The 27,383-nt window shown below is 35.3% G+C and overlaps 1 protein-coding gene across 6 annotated transcripts in view; it reads left to right on the top strand.

The window, feature by feature from the left end:
- The window catches only part of NAV3 (neuron navigator 3), a 797,711-nt gene that overhangs the window by 431,371 nt on the left and 338,957 nt on the right, over window positions 1-27,383 (top strand). For 4 of the 6 annotated variants that reach the window (XM_087868918.1, XM_045779501.2, XM_087868916.1 and 1 more), the window contains exon 1: window positions 26,225-27,001. The exons of 1 other annotated variant lie outside the window; for it this stretch is intronic. In XM_087868918.1, the coding sequence (XP_087725044.1) occupies window positions 26,759-27,001 (243 nt within the window). In that variant the 5' untranslated portion in view covers window positions 26,225-26,758. Of the gene's footprint in view, window positions 1-26,223; window positions 27,002-27,383 lie in introns of those variants that run through there. One more of the 6 variants, XM_045779499.2, reaches the window with a different exon arrangement.

Genomic DNA, 27,383 nt, shown 5'->3' with positions numbered 1-27,383 from the left:
TAGCATTTTCAGCTTGAGTGCATTCTAAACTACATTTTTATTCCCTGTAAGTGTTCTGTTTTTGATGTCATTAGTGTACATCTTTTTATTTTGTGTATTCCTTAAGTAATTGTTGTAATTATATTTATTTCTACCATTCTTGTCTTTTAACCCTCATGTTAGCTTTGTAAGTGGTTAATCCACTACCTTTGCTATATATTTGCATTTAACAGTGAGATTTTTATTTTTGTATGTTTTTGATATTTGTTAGTTCCTTTCCTATTAGCTTAATCAAATCCCTTTAACATTTCTTGTAAGACCACTTTAGTAGTGATGAATATCTTTAGTTTTCATTTGTCTAGGAAACGCTCTCTTTTCTTCCACTATGAGTGATAATGTTGCTGGTTAGATTATTCTTAGTTGGAAGATTTTCCTTTCAGCACTTTGAATGTATTGTGCTATGCTCTTCTGGCCTGGAAAGTTTCTGCTGGGAAATCAGCTGATAGTCTTATGGGGGTTCCCTTGTATGTAGCAAGTTGCTCTTTATCTTGCTCCTTTTATTATCCTCTCTTTAACTTTTGACATTTTAATGATCAACTGTCTTGGTTTGGCTGTCTTTGGGTTCATCTTATTTGAAATTCTCTTTGTTTCCCGGAGCTGAGTATCTGTTTTTTTTCCAAGTTAAGGAAGTTTTCAGCCATTATTTCTTAAAATAAGTTTTCTAGCCCTTTCTTTTACTCTTCTCCTTCTGGGACTCCTATACTGTGGATGTTTTTCTGCTTGATGTTGTCCCACAGTTCCCTTAAGATACTTTCACTTTTTTAAAATAATTTTTTCTTTTTGCTGCTCTGATTGGGTGATTTCCACTACCCTGTCTTCCAGGTTGCTGATTCATTCTTCTACTTTATCTATTCTCCTACTTTAGCTAATGTGCTGTTGAACTCCTCTAGTGTGTGTGTGTGTGTGTGTGTGTGTGTGTGTGTGTACATTTCTTTCTTTCTTTCTTTCTTTCTTTCTTTCTTTCTTTCTTTCTTTCTTTCTTTCTTTCTTTCCTTCCTTCCTTCCTTCCTTCCTTCCTTCCTTCCTTCCTTTAGTTCAGCTATTGTATTCTTCAGCCCTCTGACTTCTGTTTGATACTTTCTTATGTTTTACATTTGTTTGTTTAAGTTCTTACTTTGTTCATCCATTCTCCTGAGTTTGGTGAGCATCTTTATGATTATTACTTTGAACTCTTTATCAGGTTGATTGCTTTTCTCTGTTTCATTAAGGTCTTTTCTTGAGGCTTGTTCTTTTTGTTTGGGACATTTTCTTCTATGTCCTCATTTTGCTTGACTCTCTATATTTGTTTCCATGTATTAGGTGAAAGAGCTATCTTTCCCAGTCAGTCTTAAAGAAGTGGATTTGTATAGATGAAGCTTTTTGTGCAAACTTGCCCTAGCTTTTGGTTGATTCTTGGACCTTTGTGATTATCTGTATCTTGATGGGTCCCAGTTGTTGAGGTTATTCCAAGACCGGTTGGTGTTCCAAAAGAAGGGGTCTCAGATAGGGCCTAGTTTCAGGCTAATTGTAGGTCAGATTCTCAGGCAGCAGCTTTTAAGATATGTAAATATAAACTGTCTAGTGGGCTGTAATTGTAAACCATGCTGACTTCCATTCCAAAAGATCTGGAGTTGTGCCCTGAGTGAAAGTTGCAAAAATTGTGGTTTCAGATGTGTATATAAGCTCCCTTCTTGGAGGTATCAGTGAGTTTGGCAATGCCATAATAGGGCACTAATATGGTTTTTTCCTTCCCATGTTTTCTGGGGGCACCTTGGGATGTGTGGCAAACCTGAATGCTGTCCCTCAGGCTCCATGACAAGAAAATAGGGTGTTTTCATAGGAAGACTGGGGTTGTGTTTCAATCTGCTGTTTATGCAGTTCACTGGAGGTGGTATCCTGTCAACAGCTGTTTCTCTGATTGTTTCCAACCTGTGGTCCCAGATATGCACTCCTCCCTGGCCACCAGAGTCAGGCAGTCAAGGAGCATACTTTGCGTGGGCTGCTTTTGCCTACTGGCTGTGACATACTGAGGCTGGGTGCTCCCCAGCCCGACAAGGGTGGGGCATGCTGCCACTGTGGAGCATGGGGGCTGGGCACCTGGCTACCCAACTCCAGAATACAGACTTTGATTACTGTATTCTTATAGTATCACAAGTATGTGTGTATATATAATTTTTTAATTATTTTGTTCTTATTAATTGCAATGCTGTTGCATTGTTTGTTTGTTCCAGAATCTCAACATTAATCTCAGTGAATACTGGAAATCAATGTCAGAAAAAATTAAAGACACAATTAATGTGCTAACAGGTTTTGTTCTCACCATCACATCCACTTGCTTTCTGAGAGGTATAACTTATTTGAAACATGTCAAACTATGGGTGAATAGTAGTTTTATAATAATGGACTTGTACTCTCGTGGAATATCAACAGTAGTGTCATGAAATGGCTTTTGAGAACTTGAACTTGGCAGCCATTCTGAAAATTCAATTTGGCTTGCTAAGTATAGGAATAGGCCAAAAGGGAAAAGGGTAACGCAGGAAGGGACTGGCTGTATTTTTGGGTGGGCTTTAGAAATGAAACTGTTCCCAAGGCAGAAATGGAACATGGAACTCAACTCCCAACACTAATAAACTGAGGCATTCACATCTACAAATCACACCAACTTCAGTTTGGCTATTGTTGTAGGAAAGTGTTTTCTGCTATGGTGTGAAATAAATGGCTCTTAGTGAATGTACAGTGGTCTGATATTCTGGGGGCTCATATTTTTATTGAAAGAATGTGACAAATATGGTTGCTAAATACTTATAAAATAATGAGAGTTTTTGCACCCCTCCCCCCAAAGTCATTGGCATATTAGCCTTAGTTTTATAATATTTACTAACAAAAAAATAGGCATTTTTTCTCTTAGTTTTTAAGTACAATAGTAGCAACTCTGGTCTATAAACAATTTGTAATTTAATTAGAAATAATTATGTAACTGTACTTTTACAATGTGAAGTAAAAACACGCTCTGACTTCTGTTAAATTGGCCTACGTATCTGAGTTTTTACCAGCATAAGTTGTGAAGAGTTAATTGGGGGAATATTTTTCAGATCTGCTTTTTAGTAAATACAGATTTGTGAGTTGAAACACATGAATAAAAAACCCCTCATTTATTTCTGTGCTCTTTATGAAAGGTAGATGCTAGCAGTTATTAGATTTACTTTACTTTTAAGCCCCTTTATTCACCTAGGATGGTCCTCATCACTTTTTAGAACATTCTGATTATTCAGTTTATTCTATAATTTTGTTAAAGAGGTTATTAGCAAAAAACATGACAGCCATCTTTTCCCACCAACCCGATACCTGGTTCTTTACTTTGAGTATTAGAGTACCTGTGCATTAGAGTCTGAAAAAAAAATATTTCTTAGTCCAGATTCTAATCCAGACTGACCTTGAGTACAACACTTAATCCCACAGAATCTTAGTTCCAACAACAACAACAAATTGATATACCCCCCTCAGGGTGTGGTGGTGAGGATTGAGTGAACTAAATACATGAAAGCAGCCTGGCAGAGTGGCGGTCACAAAGACATTATTCAGTCAGTGTCAATTCCTTTTTCCCAGTTTTATGATCACATAACATACTTTATACATCATTTCTATCATCACATATCACACATGAAACAAACTGTCTTTGTGAACAAAACTAAACCTTGACTGAAAGTGGTTTTGGATATGTTATTGATCTTAAATTATTACATGAATTTTAATTTCCTCTCCTATTTTCCAAATCCACAGTCTCACCATTTCTTTGTATCTCTCTCATACATACATACATACATGCAGAGAGTGAGAGGGATATTCGTTTTTTCCATGATTTCAGAATCTCTGGAAATTTCTGTCTTGATAGTGTGTACTTACAGTACTGATTTTCAGAGACTAGAAAGCATCAATATGTTTTTTTTATTCTTTCTTTAGTGAATAAAAATTAAACTTGGAATATGTTTTATACTAAAACTCTAAAAAACTAATATTTTCCATAAAAAATTGTAAAACTTAGTATATAAAAGTAATTTTACTTTCTTGGGTTTTGTTCTTACTCTAATACAAATTGGTGTGTTTATCGTAACTTGCTCCCTAAGACTTCAGGTTATTACCCGGAAGAACTGAGTCCTACCCCTGATGTTCTAGAGTTACTCTATTCTCCAGCCTTTGTGTGTAACACGCTTAGCCAATCAGAGACTTTCATCTTCCCTCTTAAATGATTTCTAAATGAAAAGGTCCTTGTTTTAGCTTCCTTTTCAGTTAGTAAGTTACTGACTAAGAGATGTCATGTCTTCTGTCTCTCACTTTTTATAGTACTTTTGCTTATAGTTGTTACTAAGTGGATATTTGATAAATGAGTAAATGGACGGATGGTTATTTAGTCTCTCAGGGGCCCCATTTTGGACATCCTTGAATTGCACATCCATTACACATAGATACAAAAGTGGCCTAAACCACTATTTAAAATACTCTGTCTTTTAAAAGAAGCCTCCATCCTTAAAGTGTTTGCATAAATATAAGAATATGGGAAAGGATTCTTGCCCAGAGGGCTTGGGATCTATTTTAATCTTACCTATGTCACCTTTTTATTCTCTTCCCTCTTTGTCCAACTTAGCCTAGATGTTCAGCAGTTACTGGACAGGAATCAGCTAAAAAGACCTGCATAACTTTTTATAGTAAATGTAATCAATCTTCCCACAGTAATTGACTCTAGAAGATGAAACATAGGAGATTTGAGAAGTTAGGTGTATCATGAATTTTATATTACATTAACTGTGTGGTTTTACATTTATAGCGCAATCAGTGTTATCTGTGATTTTTTAGAAAGGAAATAAGGAAAAAGAAGAAATGTGTTTGCTATTATTCTCAGGTATTCAAAAGGAAAATAGAACCCTTCTTTGAGAAATTGAAATAATTAGTATCAAGAAATGGATCCTAGGGTAATGTAAACGTGCCTGAAGTAAACTACGTTAATGAAGCCTAAAAGAACTTTAAAAACTACATTCGTCTTATGCACTAAATAGTTGAAAACGCCTTAAGAGCATTTAAAAGGGTACATTTATTATATAACATCCTATGTTCAATGACATTTTAATAGCAAATATCACACTGCCTACCTTTCTTTCTTGCTATATTTTTTTATGTTTTAGCCAGTGAGCCTAAGGAATTAGTTACTATCTTTCTTGATAGATTTGTTATGAAAAAAATTCAGAATAAAAAATACTTTGTCGATGTGAGTTGTTTATTCTTTATATTTGAACTCTGTCATTTAAATTGGGTTAAATAGCTAATTTCCATTTCACAGCAAAACCACTGTTGTGTGGCTTTTTCCACGGTGAATTACAAATCATTTTGGCTTTAATGTTTGGCAGATATGTACTTGGTTTTTGTATCAGATCTGCCTTTGGTTGGGTTCCTGGTTGCTCCAATGCAGCAAAAATTGAATTGCCAAATATTTTTATTGGCTTGTCACCTTTGCTGTTGTAAAAATATTAAATCAAGGATCTATTAAAACCAGATTCTCAAATGCCTGACTATTCAAACTGTTCTGCTCAAGATTGATCCAGGTTTTGCCTTCTTTTTCAGTTTAATTTCTATTTCTGTTGGTCTGTTTTCTGAATTTCTATTTCTGTTGGTCTGTTTTCTGAATTTCTTAGTCACTTTACACGTTTTTATATATAACGTATATGTTTTTATGCCAATTAATAATCTGATCTGTTCTCAGTGAATAACTGATTGGTTTAAAATGACATTACATGATTTCATTAATAGACTGATAACTGTTTTAGAATGAGAAAATACTTTAAAACTTAGGACAGTCTTGCAGATCAACAAGGGTTTGAAAAGATTTTCTTTTCCAGGCTTAAATAGTTTTTAGAAATAATTAAAGTAGAACTAAGAAATTTCAGGCACAATGTTAGCAAATGCATTTCTTAAAAATGTCTTATTCTTGGGCACGTGGGTGGCTCAGTTGGTTGAGCATCTGACTCTTGATTTCGGCTCAGGTCGTGATCTTCGGGTCGTGAGATTGAGCCCTGCATTGGTCTTCTTGCTTGCCAGGGAGTCTGCTCTAGTTTCACTCTCCCCTTCTCCCTCTGCCCCTCCCCACTGAGCTCGATCTCTCTCTCTCCCTCTCTCAAAAAAATAAATAAATTTTTAAAAAATATTTTAATTCTTTTAACTTAACAACTATTTCTGCCTAGACACTGAATAAAAGTAGGCCAATATTCAAATAAAGTTTTTTTTTAATTGTCACAAGTTTTCTTTGTTAAATTGGTTTTTTTATGTTTTCTTATTTCAATTCAAAATACTTGCTCATTTTATTTTATTTATTTATTTTTTTTTAAAGATTTTATTTATTTATGTGACAGAGAGACAGCCAGCGAGAGAGGGAACACAGCAGGGGGAGTGGGAGAGGAAGAAGCAGGCTCATAGCGGAGGAGCCCGATGTGGGACTCGATCCCAGTACGCCGGGATCACGCCCTGAGCCAAAGGCAGACGCTTTAACGACTGCGCTACCCAGGCGCCCCTACTTGCTCATTTTAAAACATTAAAAGAATGAGGGGCGCCTGGGTGGCACAGCGGTTAAGCGTCTGCCTTCGGCTCAGGGCGTGATCCCGGCGTTCTGGGATCGAGCCCCACATCAGGCTCCTCTGCTATGAGCCTGCTTCTTCCTCTCCCACTCCCCCTGACTGTGTTCCCTCTCTCACTGGCTGTCTCTATCTCTGTCAAATAAATAAATAAAATCTTTAAAAAAAAAAAAATTAAAAGAATGATAAAAGTGAAATAAATACCTTTGTAATCAGATCCCCCTGATATGACTACTAATAATATTCAAAGCAATTAGAGTTTTTAAATGGAAAAATTTAACCTTTTCAATTTAAAAGATTCATCTCAAAATTGACATGTAAACATGCATAGTAGATGCGTTTTTAAAACTCTAAGAATAAAGTGTTAATAAGTATTTTAGTTATTAGGTCCTACTATAAATTTCTCTAAGTACAGTTCTTCACCCTCTGTTTTTGTTGTCCATGAATGTCTACTCATTATTTACCATTCTTCCATTTTTTTCAGTATCACTTTTTTTGAAAAAGATTTGTTTCTTTGAAAGAGAGAGAGGGAGCAGGAGGAAAGGATACAGGAAGAGGAAGAAGTAGACTCCATGCCGAGCAGGGAGCCCTATGCGGGGCTTGGTCCCAGGACCCTGGGATCATGACCTGAGCCAAAGGCAGACTCTGAACTGACTGAGCCACTCAGGTGATCCTCAGTATCACCTAAGAGCAGGATAATTCACATAGTTCCTGGCCACATTTTCTAGTACACAAAAGCCCCTGGCCTCTAGGATATTATAATTTAATTGCAAAAACTAATTATAGTTATTAATAATTAAAGAACATATGATAAAACATGTATTAAGAGAAGTCTTTCTTGACCACCACCCTCCACCAGGTCTCAGCCAGGTCATTTAGTTTTATGTCCTTAAGGAATGTTTCTTTTTATTAAAGTACTTTTGTTGGTTTGATGCTAGGCTTTCTTTAGTTTGATTAAATAATTCTTTTCAGTTGTCAGAACAGATTCACCAAAGTCTTTACAGTGCCCAAAACATAGTGGGTGCTAAATAAATATCCGCTGATGGAATGATTGAATGTGGAATGCAACATAAACACTCGGAAAAGTGAAGGTCACCTTGGGTTTGGAGTTGTCAAGGAAAGTCATAATAAGTAAATAGCATTTGAATTGGCTCTAGAAGACAAGGACATGGGTAAGTGGGAAGAAGGAAGAGAGACATTGAGTGGGGTGGTGTAAAATAAGATAACACAAAGTTAACTATTTTAAAGTGAACAATTTAGTGGCATTTAGTGCGTTGACAATGTTGTGTGACCGACCACCAACTCAATCTAATGTATTCAAACACTTTCATTACCTCAAAAGGAAACTGTACTCATTAAGCAGTTGGTCCACATTTCCTCTTTCTCCCCAGCCCCTGGCAATCACCAGTCTGCATTCTGTCTCTATGTGTTTACCTATCCTGTATATTTCATAGAAGCTGGAATCCTCTGGTGTATAACCTTTGTGTCTGGCTTCTTTCACTCACCATAATGTTTTCAAGGTTCATTCACATTGTAGCATATATCAGTGCTTCATTCCTTTTTATGGCTGCATATTTCATTGTATGTATATACCACAATTTGTTTTTCCATTCATCCATTGATGGACCTTTCTTTGGTCTCTTTCCACCTTTGGCTATTATGAATAGTGCTGTTATGAACATGCATGTGCATGTGATTTTTTTGGTATCTGTTTTTAATTCTTTACGGTATATGTCCAGGAGTGAAATTACTGGATCATGTCTTTATGATATGATAGTGATTTGGGGAAAAATTACAACCTACTACTTATTGGATATACTATGAAAAGATCATTTTGTGAATATTAAAACTATTCAGTTCAAATGTTTACATTAATGGAAAACTTGTTTTCAAGTTTATGATTATTTCTTTCATAAACCTATTCCATTAGAATTATTTTCTACTGTATATGAGTTTAAAATAGAAGTTTACTGCTTGTTTTGTTTGAGCCCTTTTATCTTCTTAATACTCCAAATCAGTCTTCAATTAAGGTGATTCTTAAAAGATGCTGATTAATGCAATTATGAATCCTGATTCCCATGTCACCATATTTTTATTTACCCTCAACCTTGACATTTCTTCATAATATTCAGCAAATTGGTAAACATAAGCATAAAAAAAAAGTTTTTCCATTCTCCTTGGATTCCTTCATTCCGTGAGATGTGTATTTTCCATTGTTTTCTTTTACTGCCCCTAGCCTGAAATAACAACCCATATCCTGTTGCTAAACTCTATGCAATTCAAATTCTTTAATTGGAACAAACGTCAGCTTCCAGTTCTATTCCTTCGACTTTCTTTATACCCTCCTTAGACTGGAAATATCTGGAAATCCTATTCTGATGGAAACCCAACCAATTAGTCAAACATGAAGATAAATAACTCAAATGCTATTTAATAAATGACTTATTTCTTCCTACCCTGATTTCCATGATCACTTCAGAGATCAGAGATTTAGTCCAATGAAGTACTGAGAAACTTTATTTGTAATATAATAAAAATCACATTTGATCATTGAGTAAAACTCAATAATTGATACGGACATTCTTTGTAAAGAAAAAGTTACCAAACTCTTATGGGTAGTGGGATTCTTTCAACCACTGGCACCTGGACGATTTATGTACAAGTAAGGAACCTGCTTATATGTGCATTGGACATCTTTTGTTTTCACCTGCCCAACATTTATTGCTAATTCTTTTTCTGATAGCACACTCATTCTACTTTTGGAAAACAGCCATTGCAATTAGATACTGTCTTGGTGGGATGATATATCAAGGTACTCTACGTTTCCTGGCTGAGGGATAGGAATGTGACCCAAGTTTCATGAATCACATTTCTTTCACAGGAACGTGATCTTTAAGCAGAGCAAAAAACAAATCTGGAATTGATTTTAGGAGGCCCTGAAAGTGTCCTTTAGTTCCGGCCACTCATATCTTCAGGCTTGATTCATTTAGATTTTCTGTCAGTTTTGTTAGCAACTAGCTCTGCATCCTCCTTCCAGTAGTTATATTCACACACGAAGGAGCTATCCCTAATTCTAAAGCCATCCCACAGAAAATAGTCTGGGAGAAAGAAGAACCCATCCAAACAAAAGAGCTTACGGAAGCCTGAACAGATGTTTATCTTAAGAGATGGTTCGAAAAGAAGTATAAGGTTATGACTGGTCAGCAACCACATGGCCAGTACTAGATTGGTTCAGATGACTAATAGCAAGTATTGGAAAAATTAGAGTGTGGTGCTAATCAAAAATATTCAGTAAAGGCAAATTCTAAAACTTCAATGTCCTCATATATTTGTTTTGTTTTGTTTTTTTCTGGCATCTAACATTAATCTAAGTTATTTTCAGAAGTAAATCCTGTTTCTTGCTCTTCAGTTTATGGCACACTACAAAACAGTGGTTCACATGGTAAGGTCCCCAGATCAGCAGCATTTAGGAACTTGCTATAGAGGCAAATCCTCAGGACCCAGATCTACCATTTCAGAAGCCCTGGGGGTGGGGCCTAACCCTCTGTGCTTTAGCAAACCCTCCAGGTGATTCCAAAGCAGAAAACATTACAGAACCACTGACCTAATGTCCTACAAGTGGTTTATGGACAGTCACAAGTTTGATCTTTCAGAGGTGGTAATGTGTCAATGCCCAGGGAGATGCATGGCCTTTCATATGTTGAAGGAAAACTCTGATTTTGGGAGAACTTCCCAACAGCCCTTAACATTTCCTTCCTATGACAGATTTCTCAGTAATCCTTTGGGAAGCCGTGGTCTCCAAGTCAGATGTTCTGCTTTCTCGGCCATGGTCTGGCATTGAACTCTACTTCCACCAAACTCTACACCATGCAAATTAAAAGAGAAATAAATAAAGCAACACCAAAGCAATGGAGGTCTTTATTTGAAATGTTATACCAAGAAAACAACAACTGGGTGAGGAGGCTGAATTCAGAAGGATGGGCTGGGTTAGAGCCAATAAAAACAACTGATGTGTGGTAAGCAGAGGCAGTTACAGAAGGAGAGGGGAAAAACTGGGTTCTGTGGAATGGACTAAGAAACTGTGGGGAAGCAGTTCGTAAACTGAGAAAGTCAGTCCTCACTAGCACAGGCCCACTTTCCTCCTTAATTAGACTGGAATTGCCCATTAGTGGGACTCACCTGTGATTAAAAACCAACACGACCAAAACAGTGAAACGCTGGAGGTACAAGCTTTAAACCAAGACCATCTCTAAGCTGGCTCGTGATTGGAATGCTGCTGCTGGTTCTCTGAATCAGTGAGGTTGGAAACTTCAAGAGCGGGCGAGTGTGATCCCCACTTTGGGGAGAAGAAGAGAAATTTTAGTTTCCCGAAGAGTGGAGATGCACACAGCAAGATGGACTGATTTTGCTGTCATTTAAGCTGGCACTGTTAGTGAAAGGGGCCTTCAAAGCTATCAGGGAAGGGAACTGTTAGGCACGTCAGAGTAGAGCAGTGTCATAGACAAGGTGCTGAGCACTGCTGTTGGAAGGATTACACGTTGCTTGAATTTTAGTTCTGGCTCTATTCACCGCAAGTCAGATGTTCTTCATTATTTCAAAGTAAAATTTTAGGCTGAATAAATAAATAATGCAAAAAGCAAATAAATTGCAGTCGGTAATTTTAGTCATAGCTTACTATTTAGCTCAGTGCAATCTTGTTACTTAGGGCATCACTGTTACTTCTATTGTTTATATAGAAGCCAGTGAAGATCTGCCTTGAGCGAGACGATACTAGAGTGTGCAGTGATGCAATTACTTTAAAAACCCAAGTGGTGAAACTTGACTATCTTGTCCTGGGAAGATACTGTTATGTGATGATGCTCCTATTTTCTCAATGCTGGAATGACAGCATATGTATTTCCCAGAGCATACAGTAAATATTTGCCTTTTCTTTTAAATGTTTGGAGAGGCTAATGGTCTCTACTGTGATTAGCTAGGTTAAATATGCTGTGTTAAAAAAATCCTGATATATGCCCTGATGCATAGCTTTCCAAATTATCATGTGTATCATCTCCAGTAAGTTGCAGCTTTGAAAATTATTGTTGTAGTCTCATATAATTATCACTTGATTTTAGAACATTTTAGTTCTAATAGAAAGTGTGGTCATGGCTTCCTGAGTTGTCATAATTCATCAGATCTTTTTTCTCATACATCTCATCTCCACATCCTTTCTGAACAGTACGCTGTAATTTTTAGGTTGCCAAGTATGATCTATCAAAACTAGAACTTGGGTGTGGTACTTAGCAATTTTTTGCCAATAAAATAATAATCTGATGTCTAAAGAAAACTGGATAATTTTCTATTGATAATTTATGGTATTTTGGATCCTCTTAATATTTAAGTGTACACCAGAGGAGGTCAGAAACTGAAATGCATTAAATTATATGTTGAGCTACACTCATATATCAAGTAATTTTAGAGGGTGGGGAATAAAGGCAGGAATATTACGGAAATAGAAGATAGAATTTCAAAGGCAGGAAGAAACTCTAGGGAAGAATAATTAAGGATGGATAGGTGGAGATTTGTGGATAATTACAAGACATGTTGGGGGAGATGAATGTGGTATTCGTTGGAAAGGGATTAAGAGTAAAGGCTGTTAAATATACTAGAAGCAGAAAGTCTGGAAGTATAAACTATATTTTTAGGATTTATCGTATCGTAATATCAATATATCATCTAAGGTATTCATCTATATTTTCAGACTTGTTGAACACCCTATAGTATGGTCAATATGTAAATAAATGTGTTAGCTCTATCAGAGAAGAAGGTGCACGTTTGCAAAGAGAAGGACTTTGTCAGCCTTTCTAAAAGTGAATATCCTAGAAAATCACTGTTGTCATTTTCAGAAAGTTCGTACTGGGTCAGTATTTTTAGATGGGCTCTGATGGAATTTATTTCCCTTTGCTTACTTTTCTTTGAGTGTATCATTCGGGACACTGCAGAACTCCTGCATCTTTATTCAGGCAAGCACAAATGACTGGAAGAATGGAAAGTGAAACCACCAGGTACCCTCCAACAAGCATGGTTATTTGCATCACCCTTGTACTCCAGCTATGGGCCCTACACTTGCTTAGCTGTCTTCTTCCTGCACCCCCTGTGCATGTGACAGGCTTTGACTATCACTGACAGGCACATTATCGTGTTCCACTTTGCTTTACGTTTACTTTATTTTATTATTTGCCACCCCACCACCCCCTTCCCTAAGCCAGGATTGGAGAAAAAAATAGATTTTTATATTAAAAAGCAAATATGTAAAAAGTTATTTGAAATAAATAATGTAGGTTTAGGGCTTTATGTTTCCACTCAATTCTAAACACCTTTATGATCTCTAAATGATGGAGAGAATGTTTGTTGTTTTTCAGTGAACTTTTAAAGCTTAAAGTTGAAGGAGAGTGATCAAGTTCCAAGTATGTGTTTCAACTCTATGAATTCTTGCTAATTAAGAAGGTGAATTGGGTGAAAATATGCCTGCAGAGCTGGTATTTTGCCTCCTACTATGAGACTGTGCTGGTTCCTTTTATTTTCAATTTTTTTTCCCCTTCCTTTCTAATCTGTTAAAATACTCTTTGCATCTTCTGATTGGCTCTTTGTTGACCCTCGTTTACCGTAGACATTCTGGTGATACATTTATGAAATTTTTGTAGCAGCTCAAACACATAGGGAGATATGGCCTCAGTAAAATGTTAATGGCAGAGAAAGAGAAGAAGCAGACTTTAAAGCTTATCTAAATGGAGCTCACTGTTTAGCATTGCCTGAAATTGCTCTACCCTCTTTAAGATTTCCTGGTAATTTCACACTTACATTGAATAGTCTGTGAAGGAATAATAAGCCTTATTCCTTGCCAGAGATGCTTTGTTTAAATCAAATCCTCCGGAGAAAAACTCAAGAGGAAAAGCTGCTGAGTTTACTTAATATAAAAAAAAGTCTCTTTCCTTTTTTTTTTTTCTGTAAAGTTTCCTTGACAGCATTACTTGTTGATTAAAATGCTCTGCAAAGTTCTAGTGATCCTGTCAAGACCACACTCTCTTTTTTTACTGCAGAGGCAAATGTTAACCTCTCCTGAGGTTTCTCCAGCAAAGCATTTTCTCCTTTTCACTGCTTAGCATTGCCAGATGTGCAATTAAATGGTCATTTCACCTTTATTATAGTTTTCATGGTGTGTTATTTTCATTATTTTTCTTGTTTATGTACACTGTAGCTGTTATGGTCTCCACATGCTTGCTATGTAAGAGAGCTCTTACAACCCAGCTGAGAGATGCAAGCTGGTGGGGGAAAAACCAGCACTGTCTCCCATTTATCTTATTTTAACCCTCAAAGGTAAATTCAGCTGGGTAAATGTGTTTCTAAGAATCTTTCAGAGATCAGACAATATTTTTGTGTGTTTCCTCAGCAGTATGGAGAGGCCTACATCTGCAGAATCTGATTTTATCATTTAGTAGCTTTGGGCTATTCGGAAAGTCCTTTTGAGGTAAGATGATTAAGCAGGTGAATTAGTAGCTGAGGCGTGGTGGAATAAATATGTGTAGGAACTAGGCTCCGTGTGTGTGTGAGAGAGAGAGAGAGAGAGTGAGAGAGTGAGAAAGAGCGCATGGGCAGGAGAAAGTTAAGGATTCCTTCTTGATGAATATAAACAAAAGGCAATTTCAAAGAAAATGGGAGTTTAATAATTTAAATAACTCTTAGTAAGACATACGATTGAATTTATTTTTCCTAATGTTATTCTCAGAGAAATCCCAAATATCTTGTTTCATGGGAACCTGGAATGTGTTCGGTAGAAAATGCAAATACGCCATCATTGCAGAAAGAATTACAGAAATAAAACTTCTAGAATGCACATACTTTCGGGCATGGTTTTTAAAACTGTCCTATGAAAATGATATATTTCTAATGAGCAATTTTAATGTTTAATAGGAAACAGGGAAATTGGCTTTATGGGAGATGAATCTATCCCATCCAATTAGAATTATGAAACTTTCCATTTATGTTTCTTCAAAGAGTTTTGTTTTGCTTTGTTTGCCTGTTTTCTGTCATAAAGTGTGGAAAGTTGGCTGTGCTGCACCCAGGAATATGAGTATGTGAATGCTAATACCATTTGTTTTCGATGGCCTCTCGTAAAAGTTAACACTTCTGTTAGGAACGGCAGGAGTAAATCATTACATTTGCAAGAATCCAGGTTAGTATCTGATGGTGTTCATCAGCAAGTGTTTATAGGAGAGGACACAAATAATAGGCTATTTTTCATCTTTGACATTTCGCCTCTTATCTTACCTGCATTTGAGAGAAGAAGCTTTTGTTCTATCCATCTCAGAAATACATGTGAAGGATTTTAGTTTATTTATGATAAAGAATATGTAAATAAATGTATCCATTAGTAGCCAAATTTAATGAATGAGAGGTCAGATTATTTTAAAAGTTAGCAAATTGCTTAGTTTCCTAATTCTATATTCCAAGTTCACATGTAATAGTTTTGCCCCCATTGTTGATAGATTTCAGCCCATCCCATTTTCAGCAAATCTAACAGTACTTTATTTCATTTGATTTTGGCTGTGCAAATTTCCTCCATATTCTTAAAATCCATCGCAGGCCATTCCAGTGACTAAGGCGGTATCTGTCAGTGATCGTGGAATTGATTGATTTCAAAAGCTTCTTGTTGCTATTATAGAACTTGGCAAAGAGAAGACTCATGGCAGCGTTAGATGTATCTGGGAACCTTTTATGAGACCGGTGGGAATCTTCTAAATATTTTTAGTGGTTCCCCCTCACCTCACTCCCTTTTGCCTTTATGCCTGAACTGAATACTAACATGACTATGGTATACATATGCTACTCATCCTGATTGTACAAGAGTTGACTAATAATGAGAATTTTAAGCTGAGGTTACTAAGAGTTGAACTTCCTCTTCTGTTAGATAAAAATCTTGTATATCACCAGCTACTTAATAGCAGATTATCAGCAGATTTTTCTTCATTTTCATTTCTTTAAGTTTGTAGATGCTTTTCAATTCATTAAAAAGTTTAGCTCTTGAATAAGAAAAATAGAATAAAGTTTTGGATATTAAGCTTAGTTATCCCTTTCTTTTTTCTATCTTCATCCTTGTCCACCCTTTAAAGCTTATAAATAGTTTGTGGAAGCATTGTAGGAGAATAAGAAATCGAATGTTGTAAAAATATTTAGCAAGCATATATGAGTGCAGGGTAAAAGATTAAGAACACAAAACAAACAGAAACCATCGTCTTATTCTAAAATTTCAACTTTTTTTTAAAAATTAGAGGCTCATTCTATGTATCTTATCTTGATAATGATAAATTTCTTGAATTAAAAGGCATCTTTACAGAAATCTATCATACTTTTTCAACATTATGCTTTTCTATTTTGTCATTTTCACTGTTTAAGCATTTAAAACAGGAAAGAGGACGATATTTTAGGTTAATATATGTGTTCATAAAACCAATAACCAAAGAATATGTAAGAAATTGTTAGACATTGATATCAGAAATCATCCTTTCATTGTGAAATTTCAAGAAAAAGAACCCTTAAGACTCGGCTAATTTTGAAGTGAAGGAAATGTATATCTGGGCATCAACATTTTACTGAGAAAACTGATTGGCAAAGAAAACAGATGGTGAGGTCAGGGTGAAAATAATGTCAGTAAAATATATAAAGAAAACTATTCTGGTGAAGGCAAATAAAAAGAAGAGGAAAACTTTGAATTCATTTATTCAGATTTTTTCTTCTAGGAGTGTATTTGAAGTTTGCATCTCTTTATGGTCTATTTTCTGTATATTTCTGAATCTAAAGGATGAGATGTTCCTGGCAGAGAAACATGGTTCTCAGTCACTGGTCTCATTTTGTTTCTGGGTAATTGAAAATAGGGCCATTGTATACAGCTGAGAAGATTGTACCTTGCACCACTCCAGATGTAAAAGGCACTACAACCTCAAGTAGTGGTTCCAGATCACTTATTTTGCTCAGTGGATTAAACAGATGCTTATTATACATACGGAATTTTGTGTGGCGGACCAAGCAGCTGAAGGTTAAACAGTAGACCCTATGCTTTGCTTTTCACACTTCCTAATCCCCCGTTCTTATTTCCATGTCTTCAGGTAGGTTGAATAATAAGTAGATCTTGCTGAATCTCTCAATATCCTCCTCCTTTCCCACTCCTCTGGCCCCACGCACACAGCTATTTTGAAATATCCCCAGAGTTCACAGTAAAATGTTGCATGATTTGATAAAGACCACCTTTGTGTAGCTGTTGATTTGAGTGGGTTTTCTGGGTGGTCTTGTAGATTGGATATGAATGTTAGCATATCTAAAATTCCCTTTGCTGCAACTAAGGGAAATATCTTCTGATCACAGGCAGCAATTCATTGAAATCACAGGTGATTATATTGCTACCCTGTGTTAAAACATAAAAATAAATAGTTTAAAAAGAGAACTTTATAAAGTATTTCTTTTCAGTTCCTAAAAGAAACCTGATGCACTCGCAGTTCTTTGAAATAAAGCAGAGGATAGTTAACATTTTTACTCTGAAAAAGTAGGGGCGATGGTTATATTACATGCCCTAGGGGGTTTGGGATGTAAGAATATGCAGTATTCCAAATGATATTCCTACAAATTCTTCACAACTACAATGTACAACCTTTGCAAGAAACATTTTTATTTTTACCTTTTAAAAAGTTGTATTTTGGGTGTGTCATCCCTTTTTATTTTAACCAGGTCTTATTTATATATAATATTCAAAACTAGCTGAAAGTAGTAAAAGTAGCAAGGGAACAGTAGTGAAAAAGATACTTTTATAAAATAGTGTTTTATATATTGTTATGCCTAAAATTATTTGGCTGCACTTACCAGGAAAAAATTCTCATGATTTGGGTTAAGGTGCCCTTATTTACCTTTATAACACAAAGTATTTTTGTACATGCATGCCAACAAGAATAGTTCATTCGAATATAACTATTTTAAAAGTTGTCAATGTCCTTTTTGAAATTTTCTTTAGATTTGTAAGTTCTATTGCCTTGTTGGAGCACTGAAATTTATCTGGCAAGAATTTCGAAGAGATTTTGTTTTAATAAAATAGCTGTCCTTTCTCCAGATGTATGTATTTTTGATTCTGGGGGATGATATTCTAAAAGGGAGAGTATAACATGCAATGCCATTTCAAAGCTCACTGCATTTGCTTTTCATTATACTTCATGGTTAAGCAGCCTTCTGAATTTGATGAATTTTATTTGCTCAATTAACTATATCAGTAGCATATTGTAAGGAAGCCATAAGATGGTAAATGTATGCCATAGAGCAAGTATAACCAGCTTCCACCTTTCCGGAGTTGTTCCTCATTTTAATGGGCATCATGTTCATTTCCAAATATCCATTAACTATTTTATTATTGGCTTCTTTGTACTCATCACCTGCCTTTATGTTTTAGACAGCTGGTTTACCTTCTTTTCCCTGCTCAGAACCACAATAAAGGCATATCTTGGCTTATTGCCCCCTTAAATATACTGTATGGCTAATACTTCTCTATGTATCAAATTTTTCCCAGATCCCCCCCAAAAATGATGCCAATGGGGATTCTGGCAAGAGATATTCTAAAATAGACCTCAGTGTTTTAAGTGTTTCAAGACAAGTCTGGAGAATAGTTTTAACTCCATGCTCACTATATCTTATATATTTTTTATTATTTATATTTCCTCATTAGATTTGGAAGACTATCTAATTCAGTCAATCAAACACTTTGCAAGCCGTCAGTACAAAATATTTCTTCTCTAAGGTTTAATGGCAGTTCTTAGCTAGATGAAGAAAAGTAAAAAAAAAAAAAAAAAACAATGAAAGTTTTTGAGGTCTAATGTGAAAAACTAATAATACCTTGTATATTTTCAGGATGGATTGGAGAAAAAAAAGAATTAAGTATATAACTCTTTACTTATGCTTGTAGCCATTGTAGACTAAAAGGGATCTGATATATTCTCATACCTTAAACAACTAAAATCTGGAGAAAAGTGTATAAAACAATATTATTCAGCCATTGGACAAAAGACAGCACAGGTCTATGATCGCTGAGAGAAGGATAATAAAAGGAGAATCCTTTTATTGTGTCAGCTGAATTTCTAGAGATAGTCTCCAGATCACAGTGTAGAAATGGAAAACTTAAATAGAGTCCAGGAGTCCTGCTGAGTTATGGAGACTGAAGTCAAAGTTCAGGATAGTCCAGAGGTCTAAAATTTTTCAGACAGTATACTAGAAAAGAAAAACTGTACAGAGAGAAGAGAAAGAAAACGAATGAGGGAGAGAAAGAATGAAAGAATGAAAATGGACACTGAAAACCTAGATAGATGTTTCCCTCAGTGTTTCATAGAGGATATAATTGTACATGTCTGAGGGGAAACAAGCAAAGGCCAAGGAAAGAAGCACCAGAAGCCATATGATAAACAATTCCTAGAACTCACACAGGTCTAGGAATACATGGGATTTCCCCGAGTGAAAGTAGAGAAATCACTAAAGGCATGAGGCATTTGTTAGAGTTCAAAAAAGTGTGTTTCTTTAGAAGTGGTATTAAATTAGCTCTAGACAATAAGTTTCCCTGTGCTTTCTTTAACATAGCTTCTAAGAAAGTTTCAAAAGTGGCTTAATCGTGTACCATTACAAAGTCAAACACACCTTAAAATCCGGAACACAATGTATATTTCAAAATGTCTAACATGCAGTAAAAAATTACCAGGCATGTAAAAAGCAGTATAACAATGACTTGTATCCAGAAGCAAAAAAGATCCATTAATAGAAACACTCCAAGATGACAGAGACAATGAAATCAGTGGACAAGAATGTTAAATAGCAACTATAAATATGCCCCTAAATTCATGAAGGTAGAAGAAAACATAAATATGAGAAGAGAAAGGGTCAATATGAAAGATACCCAATGGAAATTCTAGAGATGAAAAATGCATTATCTGAAATAAAATTCACTAGATGGGCTTAACAACAGATTAAATATTGTAGAAGTAAAGCCTGGTGAACTTGAAAACATAGAAGTGGAAGTTAATTGAATGCAAAATGAGTAACAGAGAGTTAAAAAGTTTTAAAGAATAAACAGAGGAGTGCGTGGGTGGCTCAGTTGGTTAAGCCACTGCCTTTGGCTCAGGTCATAACCCCAGAGTCCCAGGATTGAGTCCTGCATCTGGCTTCCCGCTTAGCAGGGAGTCTGCTTCTCCCTCTGACCCTCTCCCCTTTCATGCTCTCTCACTCTCTCAAATAAATAAAATCTTCAAAAAAAAAAAAAAAGATTAAACAGAGCATTTGTAACCTATGGAAGAAAGCAAAATGGTCCAACACATTTGTGATGAGAGCCTCAGAAAGAAAGAGGGATGTAGGCAAATATTTTTGAAATAATTGTCAAAAATGTTTCCAATTTGACAAAGCTATAGAGAAGTTCAGTGAACCCAAAATAGAAGAAACATAATCAAAGTGAGTAAAAGGAAAAAAATCTTAGCGGAAGTTGGATAAAATAGTCACAATACATAGAGAGGAAAAAGATCAGAATTACAACAGACTTCTTAGAAACCATGCAATTTGAAAAACAATAGAGTGGCATCTTTAAAATACTGAAGAAGGAAAATTTCCAACTTAGTTTAAAGAATTGAATCAATCCAAACAGAGTAGGAAAGGGGAAAAAGAATAAAGAACAAATAGAAAACTAATGGTATATGGTAGACTTAAACCAATCATCTTCATAGTTATATGAATTTGAAATGACTTAAATACTCCAATTAAGAGGTGCAGATTGTCAGAATAAAAGAACAAGGTGAAATATGCATCATCTACTGAAAATCCACTTTAAGTATAAAAATACATATTCAAAGTAAAGGAATGGGAAAGTTCTACCAAACGGTAATCAAAAGAACCACCATATATTGCCGAAATAGACTTCAGAATAAGAAATATTAACAAATAATAAGAAAGACTTTTCATTATGTTAAAGGAGTCAATTCATCAAAGGGAAATCACAATCTTAAATGTATATAAAGCCAATGATAAGGCTTTAAAACACATACAGCTAGAACTGACAATATTGTTAAAAGACAATATTAAGATAACAGAAGGGTGTCAAGAGCTATGAAGAGTCTGGGATTTTACCCTGTTTGCAAGCTAGTAGGCTAACATGATGCATCTTCGTTAAAAACTGGCCATGACTGCTGAACACACTACCTGACAGAAAGCACTGGACTCTTCCCTTAGAGACCAGGGACAATTTATTACTTACAGCAATAGCAGTAGCAGACTATTCCATCTTCTTGTACAGGTTCATCGAGCCCCATTTCCTACAGGACAATGTGACAAGGACCAGATGATGTCTGTACATGCATTGAATTGGGTTATAGAAGAGAAACTTTGAGTCTAGGGAACATAGATCTTTCATAATTAGTTGTGAGCAAAGCTGCCTGACATTTTTATCTGGAGGGAGGCATTATCTTTTTTATAATGGGCAGTAAATAAGCCTACTCTTTGCTCCAGAGGGAAACACCCACCATTTTTATCTTTCAAGACTATTTTCTTCTATCTTCCATGTCTGTTTACTTGAAAACAAGCAAAATTCTTGAAAACACATTTCAGCATAAAGGTGAAGTCAATTATGGCCTCTGGTAACAAGACTGCAAAAAATGTGAGAAATGTGTGGAGAATTTTCTGTTAAGACCATGTACAAACTACGAGAAAATGTTTTCAAAATGTGTATCTAAGAAAGGATGTGTTTCCAAAATATGTAAAGAGCTATTAAAACTCAGTAAGATAAAAAAAAAAAAAGATAAACATTTTGAACAGACATTTCATCAAAGATGATATATGGATTGCATGACAAACACAAAAATACACTCAACAGAAATAAGTTATTAGAAAAGTTTAAATTAAAACTGCACCGATATACCACTGCACCCCACTAGAATAGTTAAAATTAAAGATTTGCTATATGAAGTATCGATGAGCATGTGGAGCAACTAAGTTTTATATATTGCTAGTGGAAGTTCAAATTGGTATGTTTTGAAAAACGGTTTGGCAGTTTTTTAATACAATTTAATACATACTGACCAAATAAACCATCAATCTCCTCCTAGTTGTGTATCCATGAGAACATATGATAAATATCAACACAAAACATATTCAATATTAATATCAATAATATTAATATTCAATATTATTGAATTAATATCAATCAATATCAATTATATTAATCAATATCAATATTGAATTGGGAATAAAGGTCTATTAATATTTGAATATTAATGTATTAACATGAATATTAATTAATTCAACACTAATATTCAGTAATATTAATATTCATACCAACACATTAATATTCAAATATTAATAGACCTTTATTCCTAATATCCCCCAACCGATGAATGCCACACAGTGGAGCATATCTCAGCCATACAAAAAGAAGAACTCTTGATACATATAACATGGATAAACCTCAAAAGCATTATGCAAAGTAAAAAAGGCCAGACACTAAAATACTACATAATTTCAATTAAAAGGACTCATAGAAAAAAATAAACCTAGTGTCAGAAAGTGCTTCATTGCGTGCATTGGCAGTGAGAGAACTTTTTAGGATGAAGGAAATTTTCCAATCTTGCTGTAGTTCTGGTTATATTGAATTATTTCTTTAGAATTCTTGAATTTTACGTGTAATTTTTACTTCAGTCAAGCTATTAAAAATAGAAATGTGGCTTTCTTTATTTTAGCAAATCGCCAAATTGACTAGCCATATTTTGTCTTTTTGTAAGCATGTTCTTAGCGTTGTTTGATAGTTTGTTATTTTCTCTTTCTCTCTTTCTTATAAATAAATAATAGTTTGCAAATTGTCAATTTCATGAGGTCTTATTATTTATTTTTAAAATCGCTAATGTTAAAATTCAGCTAGATTGGAATTCTCTTACTGCCTGGAACTCTAGCTTGGCTTTGGAAGGTAGTGTATTTCAGGCAAATGAGAAATAATCTATTTCATTTTAATTTTCAGGATTTTCCCCCTGAGTTCAGTTCTGTTTACCTCTATGAGCCTGGCCAAATTTTTGACTTAATGCTTCTTGACCTTACCTCGATAACTCTCAAGGTCATTATATGTCTTATAACATTAAGAACCAGCATGTATTGTACACTTATGATATGGCAGATCGTGTTCTAATGACTTCATAGATTTATATCTTTTAATTCTCACAACAATGTTGTAAAAGGAATGAAATTATTTTTTCCATTTCATAGATCACGAAACTGATATATAGCAACTTCCAAATTCATACAGCTGATCAATGAGGAAACAGAGATTTGACTCTAGGCAGTACAATTTTAGTTTGTTCCCTGAACTGAAATCTACAAATCCTCTAAAATATAGATCTTAAATTTAAGCGTGTAGGAGAATCAGTTTACTTAAATTCTATTCTCAGATTTTCCCCTTTCCCTCATGATTCTTAGTTGGTGGGTTTAGGATGAATCCAGTAATCTTTTCGTTTAGCATGCGCTACAGGTAGTGGTTTGTCGAACCTGGTTTGAGAAACCCCATTTTCTGGGGCATCTGGGTGGTTCAGTCAGTTAAGCATCTGACACTTGGTTTCGGCTCAAGTCATGGCCTCAGGGTCGTGATCTCAGGGTTGTGAGATCAAGCCTCACCTTGGGGTCCATGCTTAGTGTGGAGTCTGCTTGAGATTCTTTTCCCCCCTCCCCCCTCCCCCTCCCCTGTAGCTCACCTTGGTCACGTGCTCTCTGTCTCTGTCTCTCTCTCTCTCTCTCAAATACATAAATAAATAAATTAATTAATTAATAAACATTTTCTGTGACTTTAAGCTAACTGCTTAACTTTTCCAGGCCTTTGTTGTCACCTATTCAAAGGTCATGTTTTTTTTAGGATAGAATGGGATGACAGTTCCTGGCACACAGTAAATTCTCTAGAATAAATTAGTTTTTGTTGCTCTTGGTGGTAGATGTTATTTCATAGAATTGCTCAACAGTAGCAACTGTTTTCAACCCTATATTTCAGTGAAATGATATTATCCAATAAGCAAAAGGTATTTCAAAGTGAAAAGACATCTTATTGAATGTAAACACTTTTTTTTTCAATTTGATTATATCAGGAATTACAGTGTGTTCTGCTCCAACATGTTTCTAAAATACCAATTAGCTCATCTGTAATTGGTAAATAGAATTACATTAGTGTTATGTAGACGTTGCAAAGCTTTATATTGTGATTTATGCCCCCCAAAGTGGGCAGAATAGTCAGAGTTGAATTATAACGTTGGGTGGGAAAAGAAGGCCCTCAACTTTGATACTAAGTAGTCAGCGGGAGCCCTTTTGGTTTTAAGTAAATTTTAAAAACAAGGGCCGGTATTTGGGGCTCCGTGGCCACAGGAACATACCCCTTGTCCTGTGTGGCTCTTAAATATTTGCAGATTGTGCACTGCCCCCTGTGTCCATTTCAGTGGCAAGCCTGTTGGCTCAGAGTTTGCCTTCCAATTGGATTTTTCCTACCAATTCTAATTAACATATTGCCAGCACTTCCCATCAAGTGTGGAACATTTTTGTTGTTGTTGCTGTTTGCTTTGTTTTTTGTTTGCTTGTTTGTTTTCAACTTTGGGCTGAGCTGCTTGCTTGGGTGGTCCAAAGTATCTTCCAAGGTACCAATATTATTTTTGCTAGTGATCTGTTCCCAAAGTTGGATATTTTCAGTGGTCTTCCCAGAACCTATTTTCCCCACAAGTCCTATTATTTTGGTTATGCCATTTTGTTTGCAATGTGGGGATTGCAGGATGCGTGTTTCTTCTCATATACTTTAAACCCCATTTTAGGAACATGAATATCTCCTGCTTTGCAGTATCTTACAGTCTACGGAAGGGATGGTGTGTTAATGGTTTCTTAATTAAAAGTAACTTATTTTCTCACAGTGATCATTTCTTTCTTGCCGCTAGTGTTGTATTTGTTTCTTATTATACTATTTTATTTTATTTTTTTATTTTTAAAGATTTTATTTATTTATTTGACAGAGAGAGAGACAGCCAGCGAGAGAGGGAACACAGGCAGGGGGAGTGGGAGAGGAAGAAGCAGACTCATAGCGGAGGAGCCTGATGTGGGGCTCGATCCCAGAACGCCGGGATCACGCCCTAAGCTGAAGGCAGACGCTTATTGACTGAGCCACCCAGGCACCCCTCTTATTATACTATTGAGTAAATCCCAATTGAGTTACTTTCTTTTTTAAAGTTGGCAAGATTTCTAATTTGTATTTGAATGTCTTCAATGCTTATATCAACAGAACATATAAATTCAACTTTAGTTGTTAGCTTTTATCTGTAAATTTCTGCTTCTTACCTAAAACGACATAATAATCTATAGGCTGGAAATAGTGACAAAGAAAATAGTTTCTTTACTGTAGAGATATTTTCTACAATAATTATGATTCTTATAATTACTATTATTTATTGATGCCCATTATGTGTCCACTCATTTTTCTAGGAACTTGACTTGCAATATTACTAATTCTTAAAATATTTAGTGAATATAACATAGATTTTCTAAATAAAGAAAAAAATAAGTAAATCTGTGTCTTTTAGAATCTTCAAGAAAAATATGAGGGATATGAAATAAATTCCTATTATGAGGTAATACTATTGAAATTTCAACACCATCACATAATTATAATTACTAAATAATGGAGGATTTTATTGATATACCCATTATCTAAGTGCAACTACTTTAAAGATGTTAATGCACTCATCTCAGATGTTTCTTATAAAGTTACCCGTTGCTTTTGTTATGGATCTGGACATGCTTTTACCAGAAATAGAACATAATCAAATATACTGAAATAACTTTATGAATAGAAGCAGCATTGTTCATAGTCACTGAATATGTATATGATTATTTAGTAGATTAGGATTTTAGTTTGGATCTAAAGAGCTTGAATAACAGCATTATTTTAAATTGTTTCTAAGGTGGTTTTTTAAGTTACTCTAAATAGTACAGGCTCTCACATTTTCTAACTGCATGACTTTGGTCCAATTACTTAAATGACTCTTAGTCTTAGTTATCCTTTCTATATAGTGGAGAGAATAAGTTCGCCTGTTCTTGAGTGGTCCCACGGGTTACATGTGAAGTAACTGCTATATAGTACATTCCACATACATGTTAGCTGGGAATATTGTTATTGTTATTAAAATTAGAAAAAATCATTACTATATATCTAGTGTCTTGCTATCCATATTTGCTATATTTGCATAACCTAGACAGGTATCATCTGCTGAATGATTTAACAGATTTAGCTAGTTGCACTATGGCATGAATTTAACCTGATTTCATGGGATAAAACAGAATGAGCACAGTGGTTCATGGCTGTCAGTAGTGAAAAATAGCTGGAAATCAGACAAACAGCTTCATTGCTGAGATTGTTTCCGGGCTAAAAGTTCTTCCAACAGCTGTTTGTTTTGGCCATTAATCGTGTCCATTCTTTTTTTTTTTTTAACTGGGGGAAATACAGTTTTCTTTAAAAAGAGAATGTAGGCTGGTTATTTCTGAAGTCAGGAAGAACTCCTGTCCTTCCACTATTGTGGTCTTTTGGCTGCCTTGACAGTTGGACTGAGGACTTTTCCTTTTGTTTCTCCACACTTTTTTATTCTCAGCGCTCAGACTCAGACTGCTGTAGTGGGAGGAAAAAATATAACTAGGAGCTCTTTAATCCTCGAGAAGGAGGTTTGTAACAGTTACCTTCAAGAAAAGTTTACTCCCTAAAGGAGTATTTAATATTACATAGACACTGACTCACTGAACAGAGAGAGAGCGAGGCTAAGAGAGAGAGAGAGAATGATGAGAATATGAGAATTCTAGCCAGCAAGAAAGAAAGATACTTAACTAAAGATGAAGGGAAGTTTTGCTTCTTCCTGGAAGTTATATTATTAGTTGTGTTTTTTTTTTTTTTTTTTTTTTTTTTGAATCATGATGACTGCTAGTTTTGTTTAAAGTATTTGTTCTGGAAATACTAAAGTTGGAGTCTACCAGACTGAGGTTAGAAGCATTTTCTTTGGCAGCAAGAAGATACTTTTATAGAAGCCATGCCTGTACTTGGGGTTGCCTCAAAACTGAGACAGCCAGCTGTTGGGTCAAAGCCTGTTCATACTGCTCTTCCGATACCAAATCTTGGCACTGCTGGGTCACAGCCCTATTCTTCAAGACCTTTGGAACTTACTGAAACAGAGAGCTCAATGCTTTCTTGTCAGCTCACATTAAACTCAACCTGTGAATTTGGAGAGAAGAAACCCCTCCAAGAAAAAGCTAAAGAGACAGAAGACAGTAAGGTTAGTGGCTGAAGGTTACTTGCAGACTTACAGAGCTAAAATGCAGATTTCTTTGTAGGTGGAATATAAAGCATGTTGTGAAATGGGAAGTGGTAGAGGAACACCGGTGTAAGAAAGTAAGTAGTTTGTGTACCTGAAAAGCTAAATATTTAGCTTTTGTAAAAGAGTATTGATAATTTATAGTTGTAGCAAATGTCATTGACAAATTTCTCTGAAAATGCATGTTTGTTATCACTTAGTACTACTTATTGATAAAGTGCCTGGTTAGTCTTAGCACTTTATTACTAATAACCATAAGCAGTCACAAATATGAGAAAAAGGGACCTACTGTTCATGCATATTACATTGTAAAAGAAGGAGATTTATCTGTAAAAGTCAATAT

The sequence above is a fragment of the Ursus americanus genome, chromosome 17 (assembly GCF_024610735.1).
Source record: "Ursus americanus isolate L20-20 chromosome 17, mUrsAme1.1.p, whole genome shotgun sequence".
Lineage (NCBI taxonomy): Eukaryota > Metazoa > Chordata > Mammalia > Carnivora > Ursidae > Ursus > Ursus americanus.
This window is presented reverse-complemented; position numbering and strand designations above follow the sequence as displayed.